Source organism: Cydia fagiglandana, chromosome 5, assembly GCF_963556715.1.
Source record: "Cydia fagiglandana chromosome 5, ilCydFagi1.1, whole genome shotgun sequence".
Classification (NCBI taxonomy): domain Eukaryota; kingdom Metazoa; phylum Arthropoda; class Insecta; order Lepidoptera; family Tortricidae; genus Cydia; species Cydia fagiglandana.
In genome coordinates, this window is record NC_085936.1 from 356,412 (window position 1) to 381,628 (window position 25,217).

Consider the following 25,217-nt stretch of genomic DNA (forward strand, 5'->3'; position numbering starts at 1 on the left):
CCGCCACCATCATCCGTCGCCAAGCACATGAGCAACAAGCTCCTGCTCTTGCTGTCGTCTTCGTTGATCATCCTCCTACACACGGCGACCAAACTGTCTTCCACCAAAGTTCCTCGCAGCCATCGCCGCACCGCGGGCAGCCGGCAGTGCGGGTGCGAGAGGGACAGAGAGATACACCACTCGACGACGGACGGAGGGAACTGAAATATTGAGTAGACTTTAGGAAGGCTTTTGATGCTGTATATCATCAAAAAAGCTTCGATATTCATATTTAATACAGTTGAATTGATGGTATAATAGAAGTAATATATTATAATTTTGAACAAGCGCCTACTTCGAAACATAACTTAGTATAGTACATACTTTACTTTAGGTACCTACATAGAAGTGCTAAAAAATATTGGAGTACCACAAGGCACAAACATAGGACCGCTAAAACTGACCTGTTTGAAAGATTCCAGCAAGGCATCCTGTTCTTTTTCAGACAAATGTTTCATTAAAAGGAATACGATATCCACTGCTGCTTTGCATCGCATAGTATCACCGGCCAACCAGCATTTTAATGTTTTCTCGTAAAATCCGTAGATGGAATCCGAGTCGAAGTGTTTTGATAACGCTAAGAAGAGATCCTTATCATCGAACTCGATAAGTAGCGTAAGTAATGGACTGAAAACCGCATTGGCGACTTGTTTTTTGCTGGCGAACTCGAAGTACTGAGCACAGATCTTCTCAACGATGTTATTTAAGTTATGTTTGTATCTCTCCTCGATAGACGCATTACATTGTTGGCTCGTTTCTTCCGCGTCATCGTCCTCTGCTTGCTTCTCATCATTGAATTTAATGCTTTTCGGCTTCTTAGTTTCCTGAGAAGTTTTAAGGGTCTGCAGCAATAATATGTGGGCGTCGACGAGGGTGGTAATGTCGTTCTGGTCGGTGGAGAGTTTGTCGATCTGAGCGACGACGGTGGATGCTATGTTTTGCCAAAAGTTCCTAGCCAGCTGGTCGTATTTGTCGGAGCCTTCCTTAGCCTGTGTAAAAACATACCATAAGGCCCCTTTTTCAACAAAATGTATGTAATGTTTTGAACAGACATTTCTGTTGATTTACATTGATTCCATGACGTTCATAATCCATAAAAAAATATCGTTTCTTTAACGAGAACTGTTATCCTTTAAGACATTATTAGCGTCAGTACTATTTTTCCAGTATTGACACGTTTTTAAGTAACCAAGGCTCGATGTGGTTCCATGGTTTTACTGCCTAGTTCCTATAGCCACATTCGGTCTCCATCATCAAATCTGCTCGATGTCACCATAACATTGCAATGTCACCGAAATGTCGACCTACAGAAACATACTGATAAACATGGAAACTATATGTGGCTTTCCATCGGAGAAGGGTCCTTATGCACATAGAGCATAAGGACCGTTTCGCATGCCATAAGCTAGTAAAAACCATACGCACCTCCAGTGACTGTCTCAGCCAGTATTTGACCAGCGATGCCATGTTCCCACCAGAATATCTAACCAAGTTACAAGTAGTCTCTCCATCATGGCCCGTCAGTATTTTCTCCAACCACGTCCTATGTACCTGTGAATGATAAAACTTCATTAATTGTGACTGGAAATAAACAATCATTTCGTCGGGTGACAAGCAAAAGTCACTAAGTACTATCAAAAAATTAAAGTAACAATGCACTTTATTACACTTGTAACACGGTGTATTGTCCAATAATTTTAATGGTGTTAGTTAATGACTTTTCCTTGTCACCCGACGATTTACTATACTTACTGGGATTACTGGGTGAAGAAAAGTAGGTAAAGTAAAAGTAAACCAACCTATAACATTATCTAATGTAATTTTTCTTTTGTACAATTTTTAAGGACTATCAGTGCCAATGAGGCTTGAATTACGAATTTATTAAATTCTGTTCCGTTGAAGGGTTAAGAGGGCGTAGAGGAGGGTAAATTTTCAGATTCTGTCAAATTACCCCATTTCACACACAAACGCAGCTCACGCACACTACCTCAATTTACTGGGACAGGTCAGTGACCCCTAATGTTTTTTTAAAGGTGCTGCTTCGAGTTTAGTGTTAACTACTAACCTTCTTTGAGGAATTCAAACTGTCACAGCTTTCCTTTGTGAGAAGACAGAGAAAAAACACTTTTTTATATATAGCTTTCCTTGTTTGTTCATGTCATGTCATAGGTATGTGACGTATTAGGTAATTAATTATTTTCGTTGTTGACTTTTGTATTAAGATAGGTTCAAAACGGCGACGCTCTTAACTGTCCATCGGTGGACCTTATGCCTTTTGTAATAAGGTTTACGGACTGTCAGTTAACAGTGTGGTGGTGGGCAATGGTAGGTATGCGGTTTGTAGACAGACCGAATTAAACCTAGGAGTTTTATTATTAAAAATATAAGAAATCATCTCATCTATCTACTCGAAAAAAGTGGACTATATCTAAAATTATCCCTTTATTACTTATAGGTCTTGTAACATATTTTTTTACAACTAAAGACGCTTATTTAATTTCACTTATAACTTAATTTTTAAAGCTCTGTTAATAATAAAGCTTTAAAAACATCTAATAAAATTCAGGTACTACACTTATACTTTTGTAAGTCAGTAAGTGATGCTTACTTAAAACTTATTGGGAAATCAAATAACTCATAATTACCTATATTAAAATATATAAATGTACTATTTCATCTCATTTCATCCCAATCCGCATTGGGCTAGCGTGGGGACTATAGCCCAAGCCCTCTCGCGCATGAGACGAGGCCTGTGCTCAGCAGTGGGACGTATATAGGCCGAAATGATGATGATGATTTCATCTCATACGTTCAATAAGGCCCAGGACCGGGCCTTGTCACCCGCACTGACAGAGGGCCTTTTTAGCCCTACATAATATTAAAGAACTGTGTCCCGGATAGTATGGGTTCTGGTCCATGGCGCGTCCTGAAGTAACTTATACAGTGTGTAATCGTTAAGTGTAGCCAGGCTATAATTCCGTAAATATAACAGATATCAGAAAACTTCAAATTGATATCAAAAGTGCGTTACCCAATGAGTAAAATTACATTTATAACTTTTTTTAAATAAAAGTAGAAATATCTCAAACATTAACTTCAAACCCTCCCATACATTTAGTACGACGACTCACCCCTCAAAGAACGTCGGTGTCCTAAGAGACAAAACTGCTTGAGATTCATTATTTGCGATAGTAAACTGTAATAGAATAATAAAACTACCGTTTATTAAATAATAATCTCAAGCAGTTTTATCTCTTACGACACCAACGTTCTTTGAGGGGTGAGTCATCGTACTAAATATTTAGGAGTTAGGGAGGGTTTAAAGTTAATGTTTGGGATATTTCTGCTTTTATGAATAAAAATATTAATGTATTTTACTCATTGGATTACGCGCTCTCTATATCAATTCGAAATTTTCTGATATCTGTTATATTTACGGAATTATAGCCTGACTACACTTAACGATTACACCCTGTATATCATTAGATAGTTCATAGCCTATATCGATAGAATATATCGTTCTTATGAGCGTATTTGGTGGGCATACCTTATTATTAAAAAAGTCTACTGCTTTATACTCGGAGTAATTAACAATGGAGCCGCCATTAACAGGCGTTCCCCTCTGTCGAAAATAGGCGGCCAATGGTCAACCACATGTCAACCATATGTATGGACTGACGTTTGGCTGACTTGACGTACCTATACATTTGATGTGCCCCTCCCCCGCAAAAAACGGCAGACTATTTTGTACCGAAAATTTTAGACATGGCGTCTCCGTTGGTTATATCCTCTAAGGCTTTATAATAGGGTGGCACTGGTGGCAGAAACTCATTTCATTTGTAAAATTATCACCTGTAATTTATCTGTAAAATATAAAAACATTGTATTCACACTTTTCAAATGCCAGATGATTATTTTATTTAATTTTATTTCAATATTTAATGTTTGACTTGCCACGTGCGGTGCCACAATTATTATTCAGAAAAAATATATGAGTGCCTATTTTATAGTGATACTTTTTAGAATGGAGAATAAATGAGCAAAATTTAACAATTTTTTTATTTAGTACAAATCACCACACTGTGATTGTAAAAAAATACATATAATATTCATTTATTGTGCAAAAATCAGTTTATTTGTATGAATCGTTATACATACCTATAACGATTATTTAAAAACTGAATTCCTCGTCCCTAGATTATACAAAAATGATATATAACTTGCCCTAGTTGCTAAGAGCATGAAGAAATATAGCATAGATTGGACCGGGGAGCCGACCATTTCCCCTCTTCCCTTATTTTTGGTATACGGTACGATCTCGTTGCTACCGGGCCTTATCAGCCCATTATTTGGTAATAACGGTATGCAAGGCATCTAACACAACTAATAAAACCTCCATGAACAGAAATGGGTGACATATTTTATAAGATTTGACAGTATCCAAGAAGAATCTTCAGATTCAGAATCATTAAACGGCAACTAAGCCACTAGTATTGGGTTGCCTATAATCATTTTTCTGTGAATGTACTCGTAAACCTCTATCCGTTAGTATGCGATTCATTAATGGACGCACCATGGCCCAAATCGGGACACAGTTCTTTAACACGTAATGTTAATAATCAGTGAACATTATTAATTACGCTCAAATGCTTAAGTTTCAGTACAGGTAAAAGTACATATGAGCTGTACTTTTAATTGTTAGTACAATCGGCATCAAATAGATAGTGACGGCCAAAGTGACCAAATATAGTTATAGGATCTAAATGTGAACGAATAAGGTCAGGTGAGGCATATAAGGCCCACCTTTATATTAACTGAAATAGTTTTATTAATAATCAGGATATTATGACCAAACCAATTCAATATATATTTCTCATTTGTTCATGTTTCTTACACTGCTACTGTTGCTGTTACTGTTACCGACACAAACACCAGAGAGGAGGAGATCAAAATACGCATCCAAAACGCCCTGCGGTGCAGTGCAGCCCTCCACAAAGTGTTGGTGTCCGGGCTTCTCAGCAAACATACAAAGTTACGGATATATAAAACCGTTATACGGCCTATCCTAATGTATGGCTGTGAGGCCTGGTCCCTAACACTAAAAGAAGAAGGTCAGCTCCTGGTAGCAGAGAGAAAAGTTTATCGCAAGATCCTGGGACCTATTCAGAGAGATAACGGCACCTGGAGGATCTGGAAAAATGCCGAGATCGAGGAGTTAGTGGCCGAACCCAATATCATCGGCGAAACGAAAGCGCACAGACTTCGCTGGTTCGGTCACCTACTCTGAATGGGAGAGGATCGGGCTGTCAAGAAGGCGTTCTTGGGACGTCCGACTGGTAGCCGTCCGGTGGGTCGGCCCAGGTATCGCTGGGAAGACAGTGTGGCGGCGGATCTACTTCAGCTTCGCGTCAGTAACTGGCAGGAAGTTGCGCAGGAGCGGGACAGGTGGCACGCTCTCGTTTCGGAGGCCAAGACTCTCTTTGGATCGCTGAGCCAAAATAGTTAGTTAGTTAGTTCATGTTTCTTAATACAGCTTTTGAAAAATCCATTTTATAAAAAAAACATACCATGTTGGTTCGGAACCGGGCCTTGTTACTGGCACTGACAGTGGGCCTTCTTACAATTAGTCATAGTACAAGTTCAAGAATAACAGAAAATACTACCGGGCCTTATTAGCTTTTATCATGAATTAATTTCATCTTAGATTTAAAATGGTCTATAGTAAAATACGGCCTACATGAGTCATGGAAAAACAAATTGTATTTTATTTAGTACCTATTTGTTGTTCAAAATCTTCAGTAAGCTAACTTATAAGACTCTTTCTATTATAATTAATCTAGATTGACAGTTTACTTAGCAAATTGTACTTTTACCTTTAGGTTTTATGTCGGAAATATTTCACCCAATTTGTACTGAAACATAAGCATTTGAGCGTAATTAATGATGTTTACTGATTGTTAATCTTAAATATACCTATTATGTAGGGCACTTAAATTATTTTAGCGGACCAAGCGGATGTGTATGTTTGTGGACCACTTTTTTATTTAAATAATTAAATTGTAATTCATTCAAAAAAAGCTATTACAATTAGGGATTTAGATACCTCACCTACCTTATTACAAAGCATTACAAAAATGTCCAAAGGCCAAAGCCACGCCGATAAGACATAAGACCTCATAAACGACTTCATAAATATAAACGTTCACTGAAAAAACCCAAATTCATTTCTGATAATTTTATTTCGTTACTGAGTTATCGTTTTGCACCGAATATCAATGAAATAAAAGCACGTTGTTGTTTGATAGATACATTTATATAAACATCGTCACATGAAACCAATATAGGTACTCGTAAACCAGACCACTGCGATGCCACTGGCTTTAAATATCGTTCTTTCAACTGATGATATAGCCACAAAAACCCGCTGAAACTGCAGGTCGAGTCTTGATTTCAATTTCTTGATGATATATCATTGCATTAACTTTCAAAGCACATGATAGATCTTAGAATAGCAACAAAACTGGTTGAAACTAAGAATTTTATTGCTGAAATTATGTGAACAACATTGCTTCGTCTTCATAAATAAAATTTTAATAGTTTATATTGTTTAGGCTAAAATGTGAAGAATTTTGTTGATAAATTGTTTATCTAGTATATTGACATTATGTCATATATGTTTTTAAAATGACGTAATATGAATACCAGCACAATGAAAATTTATTCCAATAAGAAATAACAAATCTTCAAACTTTTTTCATTTTAAGTGAATTAGGAAGAAGCTAATTATACTGATTTGGTTGTATTAATATATTTTATTAAATAATTTGTCATATTTTTTAAGTATTATGACTCGTGAATAAAAATAAATCGAAATTTTAATGACTAGATCTCCGTGTGACGTTATTTATTTACCCTATTAATTTTGAACACAGTTTTTCACTGGTATCATCATTCGTATACGGACATGAATTTCTGTCAATATATATGCCAAATCGAACTGTCAACTTGGAAAAAAGAAGTACGCGTCCGCTTCCAACGGCCCACAGCGGGCATCTGAGGAGAAGGAGAATTTGACAGATATGGCGGATGTATGGAAATTATACGAAAGTTTACGTTTACGATTGAATTTCACTGTAGCCTTTAAGAGGAAAAATAGGAAAAGCCTGATTCGTTGTAGTCCAGTTATCTGGCTTTCGAAATCACTCGATTTTATAGCATGAGCATCGATTTTTTTATACAAATTTTACTAAACGCTGACACTCGTTCATCACGTTTTAGGTACAACTTTGCATAAGTGTATTTATTATATTGTAAAACATTTCAGATTTTCAAGGGTGATTCGTTGTAAACACACTCTTTGGGATATTAATGACATTTATTATAATTTTTTTTATCAAGAGATGTGAACGCTAGCGACTAAACGGTGACTGCCTTTTTCGCTGATTTTGCTCGATGCAGTCTTAAATAAATACCATGAATCAGGTCTTTAGTGTTGGTTTCACCTAACGGTATCCATGACAAGGAAAAAATATTTTGAATAGCGAATCTTACCGCCGTGGCCACTTCCACCATGAAATCTGTGTGTTGGAGTGAGAGGTAGCGAAGGCACTCGGAGAGGCTCGTGATCCAAGATTGACGTTCGCTTTTTGAGCTGATTACGCTTTTCTTCTCCAGTCTGGGCAAAAAATTAAAAATATTAGAGTACTTTGAATACTGAGGGTAGGTACAGATTCTATTAAGCATAAATTAGATAAACTAAAGTCTATTTTTTTATTCGGTAGACTAAAATGACATTTCATAGTATGAACATAAAATCATTTTAGTCTACCGAAGAAAAAAATAGACGTGTAGTTAATCAACTGAAAGCAACAACAGCACACAGCTACAGCACACACACACAGTACAGGTACAGCTGTCGTGTAGTAATGAAATAAACGCATTTGTATTTTTTTTTTGTATCAACTGCGCTAGATACTGTCGCGGTACATCGTACTAGGTTTAAGAATTTTACTAAGTGATTAATAATGTATTCATTCTGAAATTTTCCAACGCAAGTTGTAGGGTGACCCAAAACAAAAATCTGTCATTTTGATTTAAAAAAAGGGATCTTGATACTTGCCCTTTAAATACGGCATTGAAGAAGGTCTCGTAGAAGTGTTTAGTGAGCATGTGTGGCGGCAAGAAAGCCAGCAGCGGCAGCAGCATGCTCGACAGGTGCTTCGCGTCGCCCCAGCCGCCTGCCGACAGAAACGGGTAAATACACGTTTATTAAGAACCCCCTTGTTTTGAAGGCGGTTAAATAAAACCCGGATTCGCGCTCCAAAACTTTCTTATTGGTACTTGCAATGAAACTATGATAGAAATCAAATTAAATAGAAAATTAGTTAATAAATGACATACCGTTTTCTAAGACGTCGATTATCCTTTTGATCAGAAGATCCTTCTTGTCTAGCCACGTGTCGTCCTGAATACGGAAAACCATAAGTTCATAAATATAATGTTCTTATTATCTTTAGCAAAAAGCGATCACAACGTTAGTAATATGATGATGTTTTATTCAAGATTTTTGATAGTTGGCGCGGTCGGTAGGATCGTGCGTTACCAGAATGGCAATATGGAGCATTCCATGAAATTGTCTACCGTTTGTCCCGTACAAACGCGAATTTTATGAAGATTTGCAGGTTTCCTTTTCTATGACAAATGGTCATATGCACAGAAAAATAATCGCCTGCTTTAAACGCCCAACAAAATGTCGCAACACAGGAAATAAAATGCGTTTGTACGGGCCAGCCCGTGGAATGCTCCATATGCGTTGCCAATACTGACCTATAATAACTGTATATGTTATCTCAAGACTACGCGAGCTACATGAAGCTCTCCATGTCGCCAAGGACAGACACAGGTGGAGGAGCATCAGCAATGAGAAATTGATCTCCTATCGGAGGAATCAGTCCTTAGGGTGGTATTCCACCTGTCCAATTTCTTTATCCAATGTCATTGCGTTTCACTCTCTCATTAAGCAAAATGTGAGACACAGCAATACACATTACTTACTTAATGGCGCAGCGACACAAAATGAGTCTTGGCCTTCGACACGAGTACACGCCAGTTGTTTCGATCCTGTGCCATCTCCCGCCAGTTATCCGCATGGAGATCGCGCAAGTCCGCTTCCACCGCATCGCCCCAGCGATACCTGGGACGTCCGATCGGCCTCCGCCCTACCGGGCGTCCCAGGTATGCCCTGTTAGCACCGCGATCCTCCTCCATTCTCAAAACGTGGCCGAGCCAGCGAAGACGGTGAGCCTTAGTCTCGCCTATAATATTGGGTGCCGCTAAAAGCTCTTCAATTTCGACGTTTTTGCGAAGTCTAAAACTGCCATCTACTCTCCTCACGGGGCCCAGGATCTTTCTCAGGAATACACATTGGACAAAGAAATTGGATAGATGGAATTCCACCCTCTGCAATGAGGAGGATGTCACCTTGACATGCCGCAGCAGCACCAGCAGACAGCACCATTGTTGCGCGAGCGTGGAGGGTGCTCCTAGCAACAGTTTCGCTGTGCGCGAGCCGTGCGCGGCGCCAAACGTGTCGCCGTAGCGGGCGATTATACGGCCGAGGGCGCCGAACCAGGATGCTCTGCGATGGAGAGGGTAAATAAATATGAAAATGTGTTGAAAAACATTTCAAAAAATTCTATTGCCCTAACCTATATATTTTACATACAGAACAGAATTAATTGGGTAAAAAAAACCATTTTACCTCTGAAACATAAATTTATTGTACCTGACTTGCTGCGACTTGGCAGAGGCCATCTTCCAGAAGGAGCTAGCCGCTAGGAGCGGCGTCAGTTCCCCCCACAGCCAGTCGTCATGCTGCGAGGGTAGATGTTGCACGAAGAACTCCAGGCCTTGGAGACTGGCTGTTACCAGCCGAGCCCATTGGAGCTCCTTCTCCTCAGGTGTCAGGATCCTAATAAATGTTATTAATAATCAATATAAGAGACAGAAGAATATAGATATAGTGAAAGTAGATGTATCATGAAGCCCCGTAAGTCAGCTGCCGCTCTGTTGGTGGATTGAAGAACGCTATATACAAACTATGAACGTATGTGTGTTGTGGTCTAAAATCATGGGTTGTGGTCTAATTCAAACCTCGTTCGTGGTCGTGCCATAGAGAGCAGAAAAATCCTTACTTCTTGCTAAGGGCAGACTCCGCGTTGCCAACGAGGTTCTCTAAAAGATGGGCGATGACTTCAGACATGCAGAAGGAGATCACATCCGGCAGCTTGCTTTCTGGGAATGTTGACTAGAACAAAATAGATTCGTATAAAGGGATACCTATATATAGTTCGTATACTAACACTTTTTATAAACTACTATAGTACCTAGTGTAGGTCGACATCTATCCATGCACTTTTGAACGCCACTGTACCCACTACAGCAGACACGCAAGCTAAACTTTAGCTTATGTTTATAGTTCGTTTTTTTTAGCATTAGAAAGAACTTGCAAGAAGGTAAGCTTTTTAAAATTCAAAAACGATTACTTATGAAAGCAAAAGAATATAAATGATCATATTAGATTCATAATTGTTACATATTTGCCGTAACTTATTTTTAAAATGTGTTTTTCAATTAAAAGACACATCAAGATTGTTTACCTAATTTCTAATGCTAAAAACCGGGCAAGTGCGAGTCGGACTCGCGCACGAAGGGTTCCGTACCATAATGCAAAAAAAAAAACCAAAAAAAGCAAAAAAAAACGGTCACCCATCCAAGTACTGACCCCTCCCGACGTTGCTTAACTTTGGTCAAAAATCACGTTTGTTGTTTGGGAGCCCCATTTAAATCTTTATTTTATTCTGTTTTTAGTATTTGTTGTTATAGCGGCAACAGAAATACATCATCTGTGAAAATTTCAACTATCTAGCTATCACGGTTCGTGAGATACAGCCTGGTGACAGACGGTCATTACATTTGCGTCACTGAGCATTTTCTCAACAAGGATACAGCATCCATGTTTAACATGCCCCTTTATACCATGGCTACTTATAACGTTCGTGCAAACAAGACAAGAGGAGGTAGTCTAATTTTAGTAAAAAAACAAAGGGACATTGAAGAGTTAAAGATTTGTAGATCTCTCTATAAACCAGAATATTTTGAAGTGTGCGGTGTAAAAGATTGCGAAACGGGTCTCTGTATAATTTGTTGTTATCGCAACCCAATAGCTAGTAACTTAGAACTGTTCATGGAAAAACTCGAGCAACTGCTTGAACATTTTTTCAACAAGCAATGTATAATATGTGGCGATTTTAACATAGATCTCCTAAAATGTGACAATAAATCGGCGGAATTTATAACTCTCTTGAAATCTTACAACTTTAGTCCGCTCGTAACCGATGTAACCTACAAAAGAAATCTACATGAGTCTTGCATTGACAATATATTATCCAATTTATCACCCGTTAGTATAAGATCTGTTATAACAGACCATAATGCGTTAGCCGACGGACATGCAGGTTTATTTTGTAATCTGGCGTTGGAAAACTTGAAAGGTAAATCAAATGCTCACGTGTACACTGAAAAAAGAAATTTTAACAATGCCAATAAAGAAGTGTTCAGAGAGCAGTTGCAAAGGCAAACGTGGAGTGGGATGGAAATTGACACATTTTTTGACAAAATGGGTGGAATCTATAATAGCAGCTTTGTTAAAAAGAGAAAGAAACTAAGTACGCACAACTCAGATGTTCAGTGGATATCTCAAGGTATTAGGACATCCAGCAAAATGAAGCGTTTCTTGAACACAGTGGACAAATCAAGTTGTGACAAAAGTCTAATAAGTTATCGGTCTAAGTACATGACCATTTACAAACGAATAATTAGAAATGCGAAAAGGCTTGCGATTCAAAGGGAAATAGCTAAGGCTGATAATTTGAGTAAATCGATATGGAAAGTTGTGAACAGACACAGAAATAAAACAAGAACAAAAACACGAGAAACCTTAATACTTCGTACAGACAAAGTTATAGTGGATCCACAGGAGCAAGTAGATATATTCTCGAAGTGTTTTGACCACAGTAACGGCTATATTGCCAACGATTCTCTCCAGGCAGTAGATTTGCTTAAAGACTGCACTAAAAGAATCGAACATAACATGGAATTAGACATAGTAACTCCCTATGAGGTTTGGAAACTGTTAAAGGAAATGGCTCCCAAATCTTCTGTTGGATATGACGAAATTCCCATAACAGTTATAAAAGACAACGTCGACTTACTGGCCGAGCCACTTGCGGAGATATTCAATAAATGTTTTAAATTAGGTAGCTTCCCCGAACAATTAAAGATAGCAAAAGTGCTGCCAATCTACAAAAAAGGAATAAAAAGTGATCCAAAGAATTACAGACCCATATCACTTTTACCAACTCTGTCTAAAATACTAGAAAAAATTATGAAATCGCGCCTGCAAAATCACCTCAACCGCTGTGATGCGTTACAAGACAGACAATTTGGGTATCGTAGAGGCGTTGGCACTCGTGAAGCTACGGACGCCTTAATCGAAGACGTGGTACACGCAATAAATAATAAAGATAAAGTAGCTGGATTGTTCCTTGACCTAAGCTCTGCCTTTGACACGGTCGATCATAAAATACTTTTAAATAAATTGGAGCACTATGGAGTTCGGGGACAGGTTTTAAAACTGTATGAATCCTATCTCACTAACAGGAAACAGTTTGTCGAACTTAAGGCTATTGAATGCGGCACCGAGAAAGTGTACAAATCGGATATGATCGACATAAGACGTGGAGTACCGCAAGGTTCTATTTTGGGTCCATTATTCTTTGTTGCATTTATAAACGATTTAATATCTTATATAAATAAGCAAATGCCGCACGTAAAGGTTGTTGTTTTCGCTGACGACACAAATGCAGTAATTTCGGCAAGTAGTATAAGACAACTTAATGAAGCAGTAAACGCGGTTCTTATGGGTTTCGATACGTGGTTCGGAATAAACAATTTGACATTAAATACCAAGAAGACAAGCGCAATACTATTTTCAGCGACAACAAGACAGTCGGATATTTTAGATGTTAAGTTAAATGGAGTCAGTATAAACCAAGTAGATGTGGTTAAATTTTTGGGTATACATATAGACTCACAATTAAACTGGAAACACGAAGTGCAGCATGTAAACAGTTCGATGAGTTCTGCTTGCTATGCGCTTCGTAGTTTGAGAGACGAACTGACAATAAAACACTTGAAGATGGTATATCACTCGCTAGTAGAGTCAAAGCTTAGGTACAGTATTAAACTATGGGGCAATGGTTATAAATACAATGCGGACTCGGCATTCAAGATGCAAAAAAGGGCTATTCGTACCATTGTTAGAATATCGCAAAGAGATTCTTGCGTGGATCACTTCACCGAACTTAAGATCTTGCCTGTGCCGTCCCTGTATATTCTTGTCTTGCTCTCTGATCTGATAAAACATTTATATCAGGTTGAAAACCAGAGCGAAAGAGAGAGCAGGCTCTTGTCTAGAAGGAAAGACATTCCTAATAAAATTATAGCTAAGTTCAATATACCGAAGCATGCTGCTTGTGTCCAGGCTATTCAATTATTTAATAAATTACCAATCGAGTTGAAATCTATAGTAGATCATCGTATTTTCAATGCAAGACTTAAAGCGTTTCTTTTAAGGAAGTCCTATTATTCTGTCCAGGACTTTATTAATGATAATAATCTTTATTGACTAAACCTACAATACTTAACATTTCAATAATTATTCTGACATACCAAATTTGTAAATATTGTTGTAAATAATTGCTATAGTTGCATGATATAATTTAAGTTCTATTTTTAATTTTAATTATAATTTATATTCTTATACAATGTAAATTGTGACTGAATAAATGAAATGAAATGAAATGGACGGACGGACGGACGGACAGCAAAGTCTTAGTAATAGGGTCCCGTTTTACCCTTTGGGTACGGAACCCTAAAAAAAACGAACTATAGCTGCTAAACCGTTGAAAGTATGGCCTTGAATAAATATATTCTTTAAATGTTGTAGATCTCTTATAGATATTCTTTTTTTAATACCAAAGTAAAAACGGGGTTCAAATTTTTTTACGACTTTAAGGTGCAAGAAGTCACAAGCTGTGGGAAATAGTATTTTGCCACTGCGTTATTTCGCCGAGAGTCGTTTTCTCATTTACGTAGTCACTTACCGTCAGAGAGGCGCGGGCGGCCGTAGCGGCGGGGGCGTACTCGTCATACTGCGCCTGGAGCCACGGGGGCAGTAATGACTTCAGATGTGGCGCCAAGCGGCGCCCACAAGCGCCTGCGATGACGCCATGCGCCACCTGTTAAAGCGTTATGGATGACAGCTTTAGCTTTAGAAATAGGAGTATGTGCAAATAAGGCTCAAATACTTAAGACATTATTTACTAAATTAATACCAATGCAATTTGATGGTAAATTGATCATTAAAGAATTTCTGTTTAAACTTAATTTGGTTACTTTAGATTAGTCCAACGAAATCAAACAGAATTTTAAGATAATTATTGAAGTAAGGTGGTGACAGATATGACTTGATCGGCCACATGTTATCAAACATTAAATTTATTCTTTATTGACTATAAGTTACATGGCACTGGGAGTGCCAAACGATAATGAACATTGACTTTTACTCTTGAATTATAATATTACCTGAGCAGCCTCTCGCACTTTGTGATCGGTGTCAGTAGTGAGTTGTCTGTAGTAGTGCGCCCAGCTGCCCAGCGCTGCTACTACGTCTTCTACGTCTCCTTTTTTGACCAGGTCACACAGCTCTTGCAGTGCCTATGGAAAAGACAGTGACTTATTTACATCCATAGCAAAGCATGCACCTTAATAACAGCAACAGCATTTTTAACTGACATTTGTCTCCTCTATATTATGATATTCTAATGCAGTTTTAATTGACACATGGGAGATAGAGTCGAATGCTTTCTGGTAGTTGACAAATGCCAAGTACAGCGGAGGGTTGAATTCTTTGTACTTCCCAATTAGCTGGATCAGTACTTGGATGTGACCAGTCAGATCAGTTGGAGTAGTCAGGTCTAAATCCTACTTGCTCGACTGGTTGTATGTTATCTATTTTTGGACCTATTCGTCTTAATGTGAGAATTATCGGTCTATAATAATTAATTAATTAGATACATTTGTCTACAAAACTTTATATCTTTGCAACAAAGTTTATGAATTGTCCCAGTGTGATGAAGGTAGCCATTTTTACTCTATAAACAAATCTAGGGCCCCAAAAGTATGTGACTTTATTAACTTAGTATTTGAAATGTATGTTGTGTGTAATGTGTTCCTTTATTAAAATGGTATTCGCGCTCGACTTGGCGGGGGCACTACCGTGCCCCCCGATCTATCTACAATAAAACTGTCATTAATTATAACTAAACTAAAAAGATTTGAGCAATCAAATTGTTGTTTTAGTATTTGGGACATGTCTATACTTTGCCATTGTCAGAACCCTACTTCCAAAAATAAGCAGAGTTACAGCCCTTAAACCAAAAACCTACCTTAGTTTTCGTAATAGGATCCTTCTTATTCAGCTTCTTCAGACACAGCGTAAAGTCTGGGTTCAGTGTGGGGTCCAATGGAGCGGCCAATGTTGGGAACAGCACTGGCAGCACCTTGCCTGAGCCTGTGCTCATGAGGCCGGGGTCCATGCGGACTGCGTTGTTTAGGAGCTCGGCGCTGCGGCCGCTGCTTGATGGCTGTTGATTGGGCATGTAAAGCAAAGTTTGAACAGACTGAGCATTATTTAAGAGACCTATTTAATATAATGGATTATTAGTGAGTAAGTTTTACAAGGGCTAGTGTATCAAGCTTGCTGTACCTACAGGAAAAATGTAATGCTTCAGAAACAAATATTCTTTGGACCTGAGGGTCTGGAATTGTAGATTTAGCAGCAGATATGCATGTGATGTCTTTGTTTTGTGATACATAATACCAATATATCTTTTAAAGCTGACTTTACTAACATTTCACAATCAAGGGCTACTGAAGAGTTCAAACTCATAAGTAGTCTTTTAAAAATGCAGTAATTTTTTTACCTACAAAATAGAATAGCCTAGTTGCATCTCAGCTTCTCATTCTCATAGAGTACTTTCCACACCCAATACACAGTAGATTTGTACAAAAATTACATAATATTAACAAAACTACGGCCACGATTGACCGTGACCCTTGATTACAAATCTTACTTTTTCTCAGAAAAAATATGAAGTAACTTTTGCTAACTAATAGAAGCAATGGAAATCCTTTATCCTTTATGGATTTAGGTAGACATTAATCAAGAAGATATTTAATGGTAACTATAATCTAATTAGCAATTATTAAAATAGAAATCAAAATAATCAGCAATGTTTACGTACCCGAACATTATTCTTCGTCCGCTGAGTCTGCTTGGTTTTGCCACCCATTCTCGGTAAAAACTATGAGATTATTATCACTGAACTATTCCTAATAGCATATTTTAGACACAAAAGCTGTGCTTTAGCTCAAAAATGTGCAAAATATTGAAAGAGAGGTGCAAGTGCAAGTTGCAAATTGAAACGTCAATTTTAGGAATTACGTCAAAAAATTTGACGTTGACAAAAACCATAGATTTATTATATATAGAGATCCCGTCTCAGCGAGCTGTCACTGTTGACACTTTTGTTTAGTGTACGATTAACAATTTAACACCACCTTGCTGTAGCCATGTCGATAAAGTCATATAGATAAACTATCGACATTTCTTGCAATTTTAATTATTTTACTTCAAAGGTACCTAAAATGAACAAAAACGCTTTTATTCTTTATTGTGGTTATCACAATTTTATCGTCACGCCCCAGCAGGGAAACAAGGGAATGTTCAGATATTTAATTAAAATACATAAATACCTACTAAAATATGTGTTCCGCAATAATTGAATTATTTTATTATATACTAATATAATTATTTATTATTCATTAGCATTTCAATTATGTATATGATTAACAAAGATATTGAAGCTTCAATTAATAGCTATTTCGTTCCGCTGTGTAGCGTTTATCGATATATAACATGATTAAAATCGACTTTTCACCTCCCTAAAAGAGCACACATACACGTTTTTACGCACACATACACAACCTGGATGCACAAAAAAAGGCAACACTTGGATTTGAAGTTCATCTTGTCAACTTTTTTGACAAATGGCATTTTTAAAAGAGCGAGGAGAGAGAAATGATACTAGTTGCTGCGCCGTCAAAGAGAACAGAAAACGTAGGGGCCTTGACAACAACATACATCAAAGCTATTCGAGTATATTCTTTTTATGTTGGGATCAAAGACCTTTCACTATAAAAATACAGTGAATTATAAAGATTTTTGAGTAACCATCAAGGCCTATTGACTTCCTTGGAATGACATGACCCTTCATAATTGTACATGTGTGCTCCGTTTCTAGAGCTGTATTGCCAGAAATTACCATAAAAATATTTTAATACAGCAACATTGCTAGAACTCGCTTTGTCTATACGATTTCTAGGAACAAATCCAATTATTTTATCAAATATATTTCGATTTTTATTTTATGAAGTAGTCAAAGTCATGTGTAAATTATTATAATTTTTTTGAAATATGTAAATTATTATCTATTTCAGTTTGTCTTTGTCTATGTTCATAAAATCTATGAAGGGTAGACGTGCCTCTACCCTCCTTGATAAAATTTAAAAAAAATCTTTGTCAATAGGCCTTTTGATAGGCCTTGATTTGGGTCTGGCCGGTAAGAACATAGCCAACACAAAAGTCAATGCTGTCATTTAAGTCATTTAACGCCAAAAATATTAATTTTCATATAAAACGATTTATTCACTTGAAATATATTTATATACCTATGAATTTAAAAATAAAAACTATTCATATGTACGAGCAACATATCTAAATGCGTCTTCGCACAGACTTAGTTAAATTTAAACCGTTGTCTCTCTTCCTTCCTTGCTGTATTATGTATCCGGCAATGGCGACTTCATCAACAATTCTTATCCGGATTATGAAAAGCCCTAATGTGTGTGTGGAAACCGTTGTAGTAAACCAGAAACAGCGATAATTTCAAGGTAAGAAATATATCAATCTTTAAATAAAAATGAGCGTACTAATTACCAAATTCAAATATAATAATTTAATCTTACTATCCCCGTAAGTCCCGCGGACGCTATATCGCGTCCGAAATTATAATCTAAATTCATCATAGATGTAAAACCTCTCATTGTTTACGAGTAAGCTGGTAAATTTAGACCTTAGGAATTAGCGACGTTAGTAATAGGAAGTTAGATTATATTGTTTAATTTGTGACTATTTTGTTTTAGAAAGTGAATCATGGCTTGAGCGTGAGATAATAATATAATCTTGGCCCGTCATATGATTTCTTGGAAAAAGCTCAAAGGGCACGTGTCTGCTGCATATACAGACTAGTTTTCCGGTGACCAAGAACGCTGCGTGGAGCTGTGGAGCAGAAATGTCCGATAACCGGATAGATGTAATAACAACTTGTAACCATTTGCCATATCAATGTATGTATTCATATGTATTGCTCCAAACATATATACAGTAATTCTAATAGGAATGAAAATATTTATATCTTAATAATAATACGTAACTTTTTGTAACCTTTTATATTTGACGAATTTTTAAATATAGTACCAAATCATTATCTAATAACGTATTTCTTTATTTATTTGTGATATGCTAATTTAAGAGCCCAACAACGTGCACACTAGTACAACGTAGCACCACTAGCACACTAGCACCACTGCTATAATAAATAATCGTGATTATTTAAATTTAACGACAGGTATTTAAAAAAGGGGCCGCTACTGACTGTATTGTGTATTTACGTACCTTTTGAATACATCAAACTAGTTTTTATGTTGCTGGATTCGTCAATCTATGAGCTCAAAACAAAAACGGCCGTTTTAGTTTTGAACGGGTAGGTTGACGAATCCAGTAACATAAAAATTAGTTTAATGTATTCAGCAGTGGCGCTAGTGTGCACGTTGATGGGCTCTTAAAAACCTGACCCCAACAAAAAATAAAATAATACAAAAAGAAATTCCCTCTCCGGGATTCGAACCCAGGACCATTAGCTTCCTGAACTGGATTACTGCCAATACCCGCTAGGCTAAACGGGTTGTCAATTCTAATTACAATGGTATCCTACCGAGCGCTAGTAGTATAAACGAACTTTTGAAGGGGACATTTTTTTGTATGGAGTTATCGTTCTTCTCCTAGTGAGTATTATATTCTTTGGTAACCATTATTATAGCCAGTCAAACAAGTTTGTTATTAGAAAAAGAAGACGCGAAAATCATTTTTTTTATGGGACGAATAATCTTTGCGCAATTTTTTTTAATTTTCCGCCCTTTTCTACTGATGGAAATGAAATGGCTTATCAGGGTATAGGCAGTGGCGGATTTGCAGTTTTTGCCGCCCTAGGCCCCAGGCCTTGTAGCCGCCCCTTTCTCAGCACCCATATCATATTGACTACAATTTGAGTTATTTCTTGTTATCATCAGCGAATTTTTTGTCACAGTTTGCCGCCCCCAGAAAACTTAGGCCCGACCTACTTGGCCTTAGGGCAAATCCGCCACTGGGTCACACCCCGGACACTGGCGATCAAATGTATGAAACAAACGAGTTCCTACGCGCACAGTCAAGCTCGTGTAGGTGAACGCGTACCATGCTTGTGTGAGTGAGATAAGACCAAAGAATATAATACTCACTAGGAGAAGAACGGTAACTCCATACAAAAAAATGTCCCCAACCGTTTATACTAGTGGCGCCGTCTTTGTGTACCAATGGAACTAAAGTTGACAACCGGTTTAGCCTGGCGGGTATTGGTAGGTAGTAATTCTGTTGATAAACATATTTGTTATCTTCATATCACGAAATATATGCAAGATGCAAATATTACCCCTTGTTTGTGGTATTCTCAATTGATTTAAATAAAAGGCATGTTTATGTTTATAACATTATATATATTATTTATTAAAAAATGTTTTACATATAAAAATATACACTGAAAACTGGCAACTGGCAAGTTAATAAAAAAATAGACATTAATAAAGCGCATTCACAAAGTTTTCAGTACCTTTTATACAAATAACATTAGGCATGCCTACCTATTACACTTTACACACAGATACACTACACTTTACACACGGCATTTTACACAGATTTCCAACTTGCATTAATACATTTCTTCACGGTTAATTAATACGCTTTCCAGATGCGTTATGACTCGGTTCCTTCTGAACCCACTAAAGTTGTAAATTTCACTCTGGCTGCTTCAACAGCCGTTGCTCCGCATTTGGCACATTTTCTATGTGCATTGCTGTAATCCATGTAGGTACAGACTTACAGTCTTAAGTGGTACGTAGCGGTACACGTTGTATGTATTATTTAAAGAGTTAATAAATAAAATTTTCGTTATGAACTTTAACCACAGCAGTTAGACAAAGTCATTGACAAATATATTTTTTATTATGGTGGGTAGACGTACCTACCCTCCATATATTTTATGAAAATTGATAAAGAAAGTTGGAAGCAAATATTCATTATAAAACTTAATCGCATGTAATTAAGTTTTAAGCGTTTTAAGTCCCGTTTTATGATTAATATTGTATAAAATTCGTGATAATTTAAATCAGAGTTGGGAGCAATGTTTCTGTAGAAAAATGTTTTAATTTTTATTACTCGCAACTTTTTCCCGGAGGCCAACGCACACATAGAAGCTTAAGGCGCACACATGCGCAATTATTTGGGGACATAACTTTCTTAGGAAGTGAACAGGCCTTAAATAAGACGTGCTAGGGTCCGCGCCATTTTGTTGTCAAGTTCGATGACCTCAATGGCTCATAACTCATTGCCCGAATTAGGAAGAAAATAAGAATCGTATTATGCTCTAAGGTGAGTATCTAAACTCGATTTATACAATAGTTTCCTATTTTGAATCAGTATAAACGAAGTAACATAATTTTTGTAAGGAAATTCAGGCCACCAAAATATTACGTAAGTTGAAAACATGATTTTTGTTCATATAGATATTGTGTTGTTTTCAGTGTGATCCGATAGGTTTTGTAAATATTTGTTTAATATTTGAATAATTTACGTGGCCTCCGCTCTGCGCACCGCGTCGTCGCGTCCTTGCCAGGCGGTAATTGTGAGGTAACCGAGAGCGGGTGGACGGCAGTTTCAACGGGAGGCAGGGAGTGTCCATACCAAAGAATATAATACTCACTAGGAGAAGAACGATAACTCCATACAAAAAAATGTCCCCTTCAAAAGTTCGTTTATACTACTAGCGCTCGGTAGGATACCATTGTAATTAGAATTGACAACCCGTTTAGCCTAGCGGGTATTGGCAGTAATCCAGTTCAGGAAGCTAATGGTCCTGGGTTCGAATCCCGGAGAGGGAATTTCTTTTTGTATTATTTTATTTTTGTTGGGGTCAGGTTTTTAAGAGCCCATCAACGTGCACACTAGCGCCACTGCTGAATACATTAAACTAATTTTTATGTTACTGGATTCGTCAACCTACCCGTTCAAAACTAAAGCGGCCGTTTTTGTTTTGAGCTCATAGATTGACGAATCCAGCAACATAAAAACTAGTTTGATGTATTCAAAAGGTACTTAAATACACAATACAGTCAGTAGCGGCCACTTCTTTAAATACCTGTAAAATTTAAATTTAACTTAAATAATCACGATTATTTATTTTAGCAGTGGTGCTAGTGTGCACGTTGTTGAGCTCTTAAATTAGCATATCACAAATAAATAAAGAAATACGTTATAAGATAATTATTAGGTACTATATTTAAAAATTCGTCAAATATTACAAATGTTTTCATTCCTATTAGGATTAGTGTATATATGTTAGGAGCAATACATATGAATACATACATTGATATGGTAAATGGTTACAAGTTGTTATTACATCTATCCGGTTATCGGACATTTCTGCTCCACAGCTCCACGCAGCGTTTTTGGTCACCGGAAAACTAGTCTGTATATGCAGCAGATACGTGCCCTTTGAGCTTTTTCCAAGAAATCATATGACGGGCCAGGATTATATTATTATCTCACGCTCAAGCCATGATTCACTTTCTAAAACAAAATAGTCACAAATTAAACAATATAATCTAACTTCCTAATTACTAACGTCGCTAATTCCTAAGGTCTAAATTTACCAGCTTACTCGTACCTAAACAATGAGAGGTTTTACATCTATGATGAATTTAGATTATAATTTCGGACGCGATATAGCGTCCGCGGGACTTACGGGGATAGTAAGATTAAATTATTATATTTGAATTTGGTAATTTAGTACGCTCATTTTTATTTAAAGATTGATATATTTCTTACCTTGAAATTATCGCTGTTTCTGGTTTACTACAACGGTTTCCACATACACATTAGGGCTTTTCATAATCCGGATAAGAATTGTTGATGAAGTCGCCATTGCCGGATACATAATACAGCAAGGAAGGAAGAGCGACAACGGTTTAAATTTAACTAAGTCTGTGCGAAAACGCATTTAGATATGTTGCTCGTACATATGAATAGTTTTTATTTTTAAATTAATTGGTAAATAAATATATTTCAAGTGAATAAATCGTATTATATGAAATTTTTTATTTTTGGCGTTAAATGACTTAAATGACAGCATTGACATTACAGACTTTTGTCTTGTCTATGTTCTTACCGGCCAGACTCAAATCAAGGCCTATCAAAGAGGCCTATTGACAAAGATTTTTTTTTAAATTTTATCAAGGAGGGTAGAGGCACGTCTACCCTTCATAGATTTTATGAACATAGACAAAGACAAATTGAAATAGATAATAATTTACATGTTTCAAAAAATAAATAATAATTTACATATGACTTTGACTACTTCATAAAATACAAATCAAAATATATTTGATAAAATAATTGGATTTGTTCCTAGAAATCGTATAGACAAAGCCAGTTCTAGCAATGTTGCTGTAGTAAAATATTTTTATGGTAATTACTGGCAATACAGCTCTAGAAACGGAGCACACATGTACAATTATGAAGGGTCACGTCATTCCAAGGAAGTCAATAGGCCTTGATCCATACTGTACGTTAGTACTCTTTATTATACTGTGACTGGGTATAGCAGTGGCGTGCAGTGCATACAAAAAAAGGTAGGCACTAGGGTAGGCAGTCCATACAAAATGACCAAAAAAAAAGTTGCCGATTTTTATAGTTTGCGTTACATTCCTTCAAGAATGACTCTTCTAGAGCCCGATTTAAGTCTTATCTCCACTGCACGCCACTGGGGTATAGGTGTATTTTTCTTATCACAAGCGATCTTCATGTCAGTGCAGTCCACAAACTACTGACATCCGGTTATCAGCAACTGTTGATCAATGCTCTAACTTTTTATGAATACGGCTGTAAAAAGATACTATGTTTGAGTTAATCCTCCTCCACACTCGTGCGCGAATCGCGGCGCGAAGCCGCGAACGCGAGTGTGGCGTCGATTTTCGCAGACAGCGGAATCTTTTGAGTGTTCTTATAACCCGGCAACCTTCAAATCAAGAGTGAACAGGCACCTTCTGGGCGAGCTCGCTCCATCGTAGGCCACGTCTACGCCTCGGCTAGTCTGTGGCCATGAGTAAGCCCATTCATAATAATAAAAAAAAAAGAAATCGACTCCACACTCGCGTTCGCGGCTTCGCCCGCGATTCACGCGCATAGTCTGGAGGGGGCTTTAAGGCCATAACACACTATCGCACTGCGATGCGATGTAGAGATATCTGTTTCTCGCTCTCACTTATGGGTGCGACGCACCAAGATCGCGGTGCGGTGTACTAGTGTGTTACCACTATTACATTTTTTTTACACGGTTTTAAGAAGAAAACTCATACTAAACTATACTGGGTCAAGCAGATCGTGTCAGTAGAAAAAGGCGGCAAATTTGAAAAATGTAGGCGCGAAAGGATGTCATCCCATAGAAAATTTGAATTTCGCGCCTTTTTCTACTGACAAGATTTGCTTGACCATCTATATACACTACTACTGAAACTATATTTAGAGATTCCGTCAAAGCTGTTACCACTTTTGTTTAGTGTACGATTAACAATGTGGCCCACCTTGCTGTAGCCATATTGATAAAGTCATATCGATAAACTATCGACATTTCTTGCAATTTTAATTTTACTTCAAAGGTTTCACGATACCTAAAATGAACAAAAACGCTTTTTTTCTTTATTGTGGTTATCAGATCACAATTTTATCGTCACACCCCAGCAGGGAACCAAGGGAAAGTTCAGACACTTAATTCAAATACATAAATATCTACTAAAATATCTGTTCCGCAATAATTAAATTATTTTATTACATTATAATATATTCATTATCCATTAGCATTTCAATTATGTTTATTTTTAACGAAGATATTGAAGCTTCAATTAATCGCTATTTCGTTCCGCTGTGTAGCGTTTATCGATATATAATATGATTAAAATCGACTTTTCACATCACTAAAAGAGCACACATATACGCTTTTACGCACACATACACAACCTGGTTCTATCTAAAACGATAACACCTTGATTTGAAGACCATCTTGTCAATAGTATGGTTGTCCTTTTTTGACAAACGGCATTTTTAAAAGAGCGAGGAGAGAGAAATGATACTATTTGCTGCGCCGTCAAAGAGAGCAGAAAACGTTGGGGCCTTGAGAAAACTACACCTATATTACATTATGCTCCGTTTTACATTTAACTGAAACAGCGTGACTTGGTGAGTGAGAAGAGTTCGAAAATCACCCCGCAATTTGTGATTTCCTACTCGTTGTTTTGAGATACATCCCTGATTTTACATGATTTTTTTATTATTTCAACCTTCATTTACAATGAATGTTAATCCTAATTTATTCTTATTATGTTATAATTTTTTTTCACTGAATATCCTACTGAGAATACTTAGTGAAAATATAATTGACTTGGGAAATCGAACGCGTCTCTTACGTGTCAAATTTAAAAAAAAATGACGGTTCGAATTAGAGCGCGCCGGACGATTTATTGCAAAATTTGTTTGTTTAATTTATTCTTTTTGAGCCAAATAAGGTGTT

General features: G+C 37.1%; 1 protein-coding gene across 1 annotated transcript in view; it reads right to left on the bottom strand.

Moving 5' to 3' along the window:
• Positions 1-16,645, bottom strand: part of LOC134664253 (E3 ubiquitin-protein ligase listerin) — a 74,295-nt gene extending 57,650 nt beyond the window's left edge. The window contains exons 1-13 of the mRNA XM_063520795.1: positions 16,467-16,645; positions 15,609-15,806; positions 14,746-14,877; positions 14,265-14,399; positions 10,233-10,345; positions 9,824-10,009; positions 9,520-9,676; positions 8,440-8,503; positions 8,159-8,276; positions 7,591-7,714; positions 1,465-1,590; positions 444-1,028; positions 2-200 (exon numbers count right to left, since the gene is read on the bottom strand). Coding sequence (XP_063376865.1) covers positions 2-200; positions 444-1,028; positions 1,465-1,590; positions 7,591-7,714; positions 8,159-8,276; positions 8,440-8,503; positions 9,520-9,676; positions 9,824-10,009; positions 10,233-10,345; positions 14,265-14,399; positions 14,746-14,877; positions 15,609-15,806; positions 16,467-16,514 — 2,185 coding nt within the window. The 5' untranslated portion in view covers positions 16,515-16,645. The remainder of the gene's footprint in view (position 1; positions 201-443; positions 1,029-1,464; positions 1,591-7,590; positions 7,715-8,158; positions 8,277-8,439; positions 8,504-9,519; positions 9,677-9,823; positions 10,010-10,232; positions 10,346-14,264; positions 14,400-14,745; positions 14,878-15,608; positions 15,807-16,466) is intronic.
• Between the last annotated feature and the right edge of the window lie 8,572 nt (positions 16,646-25,217).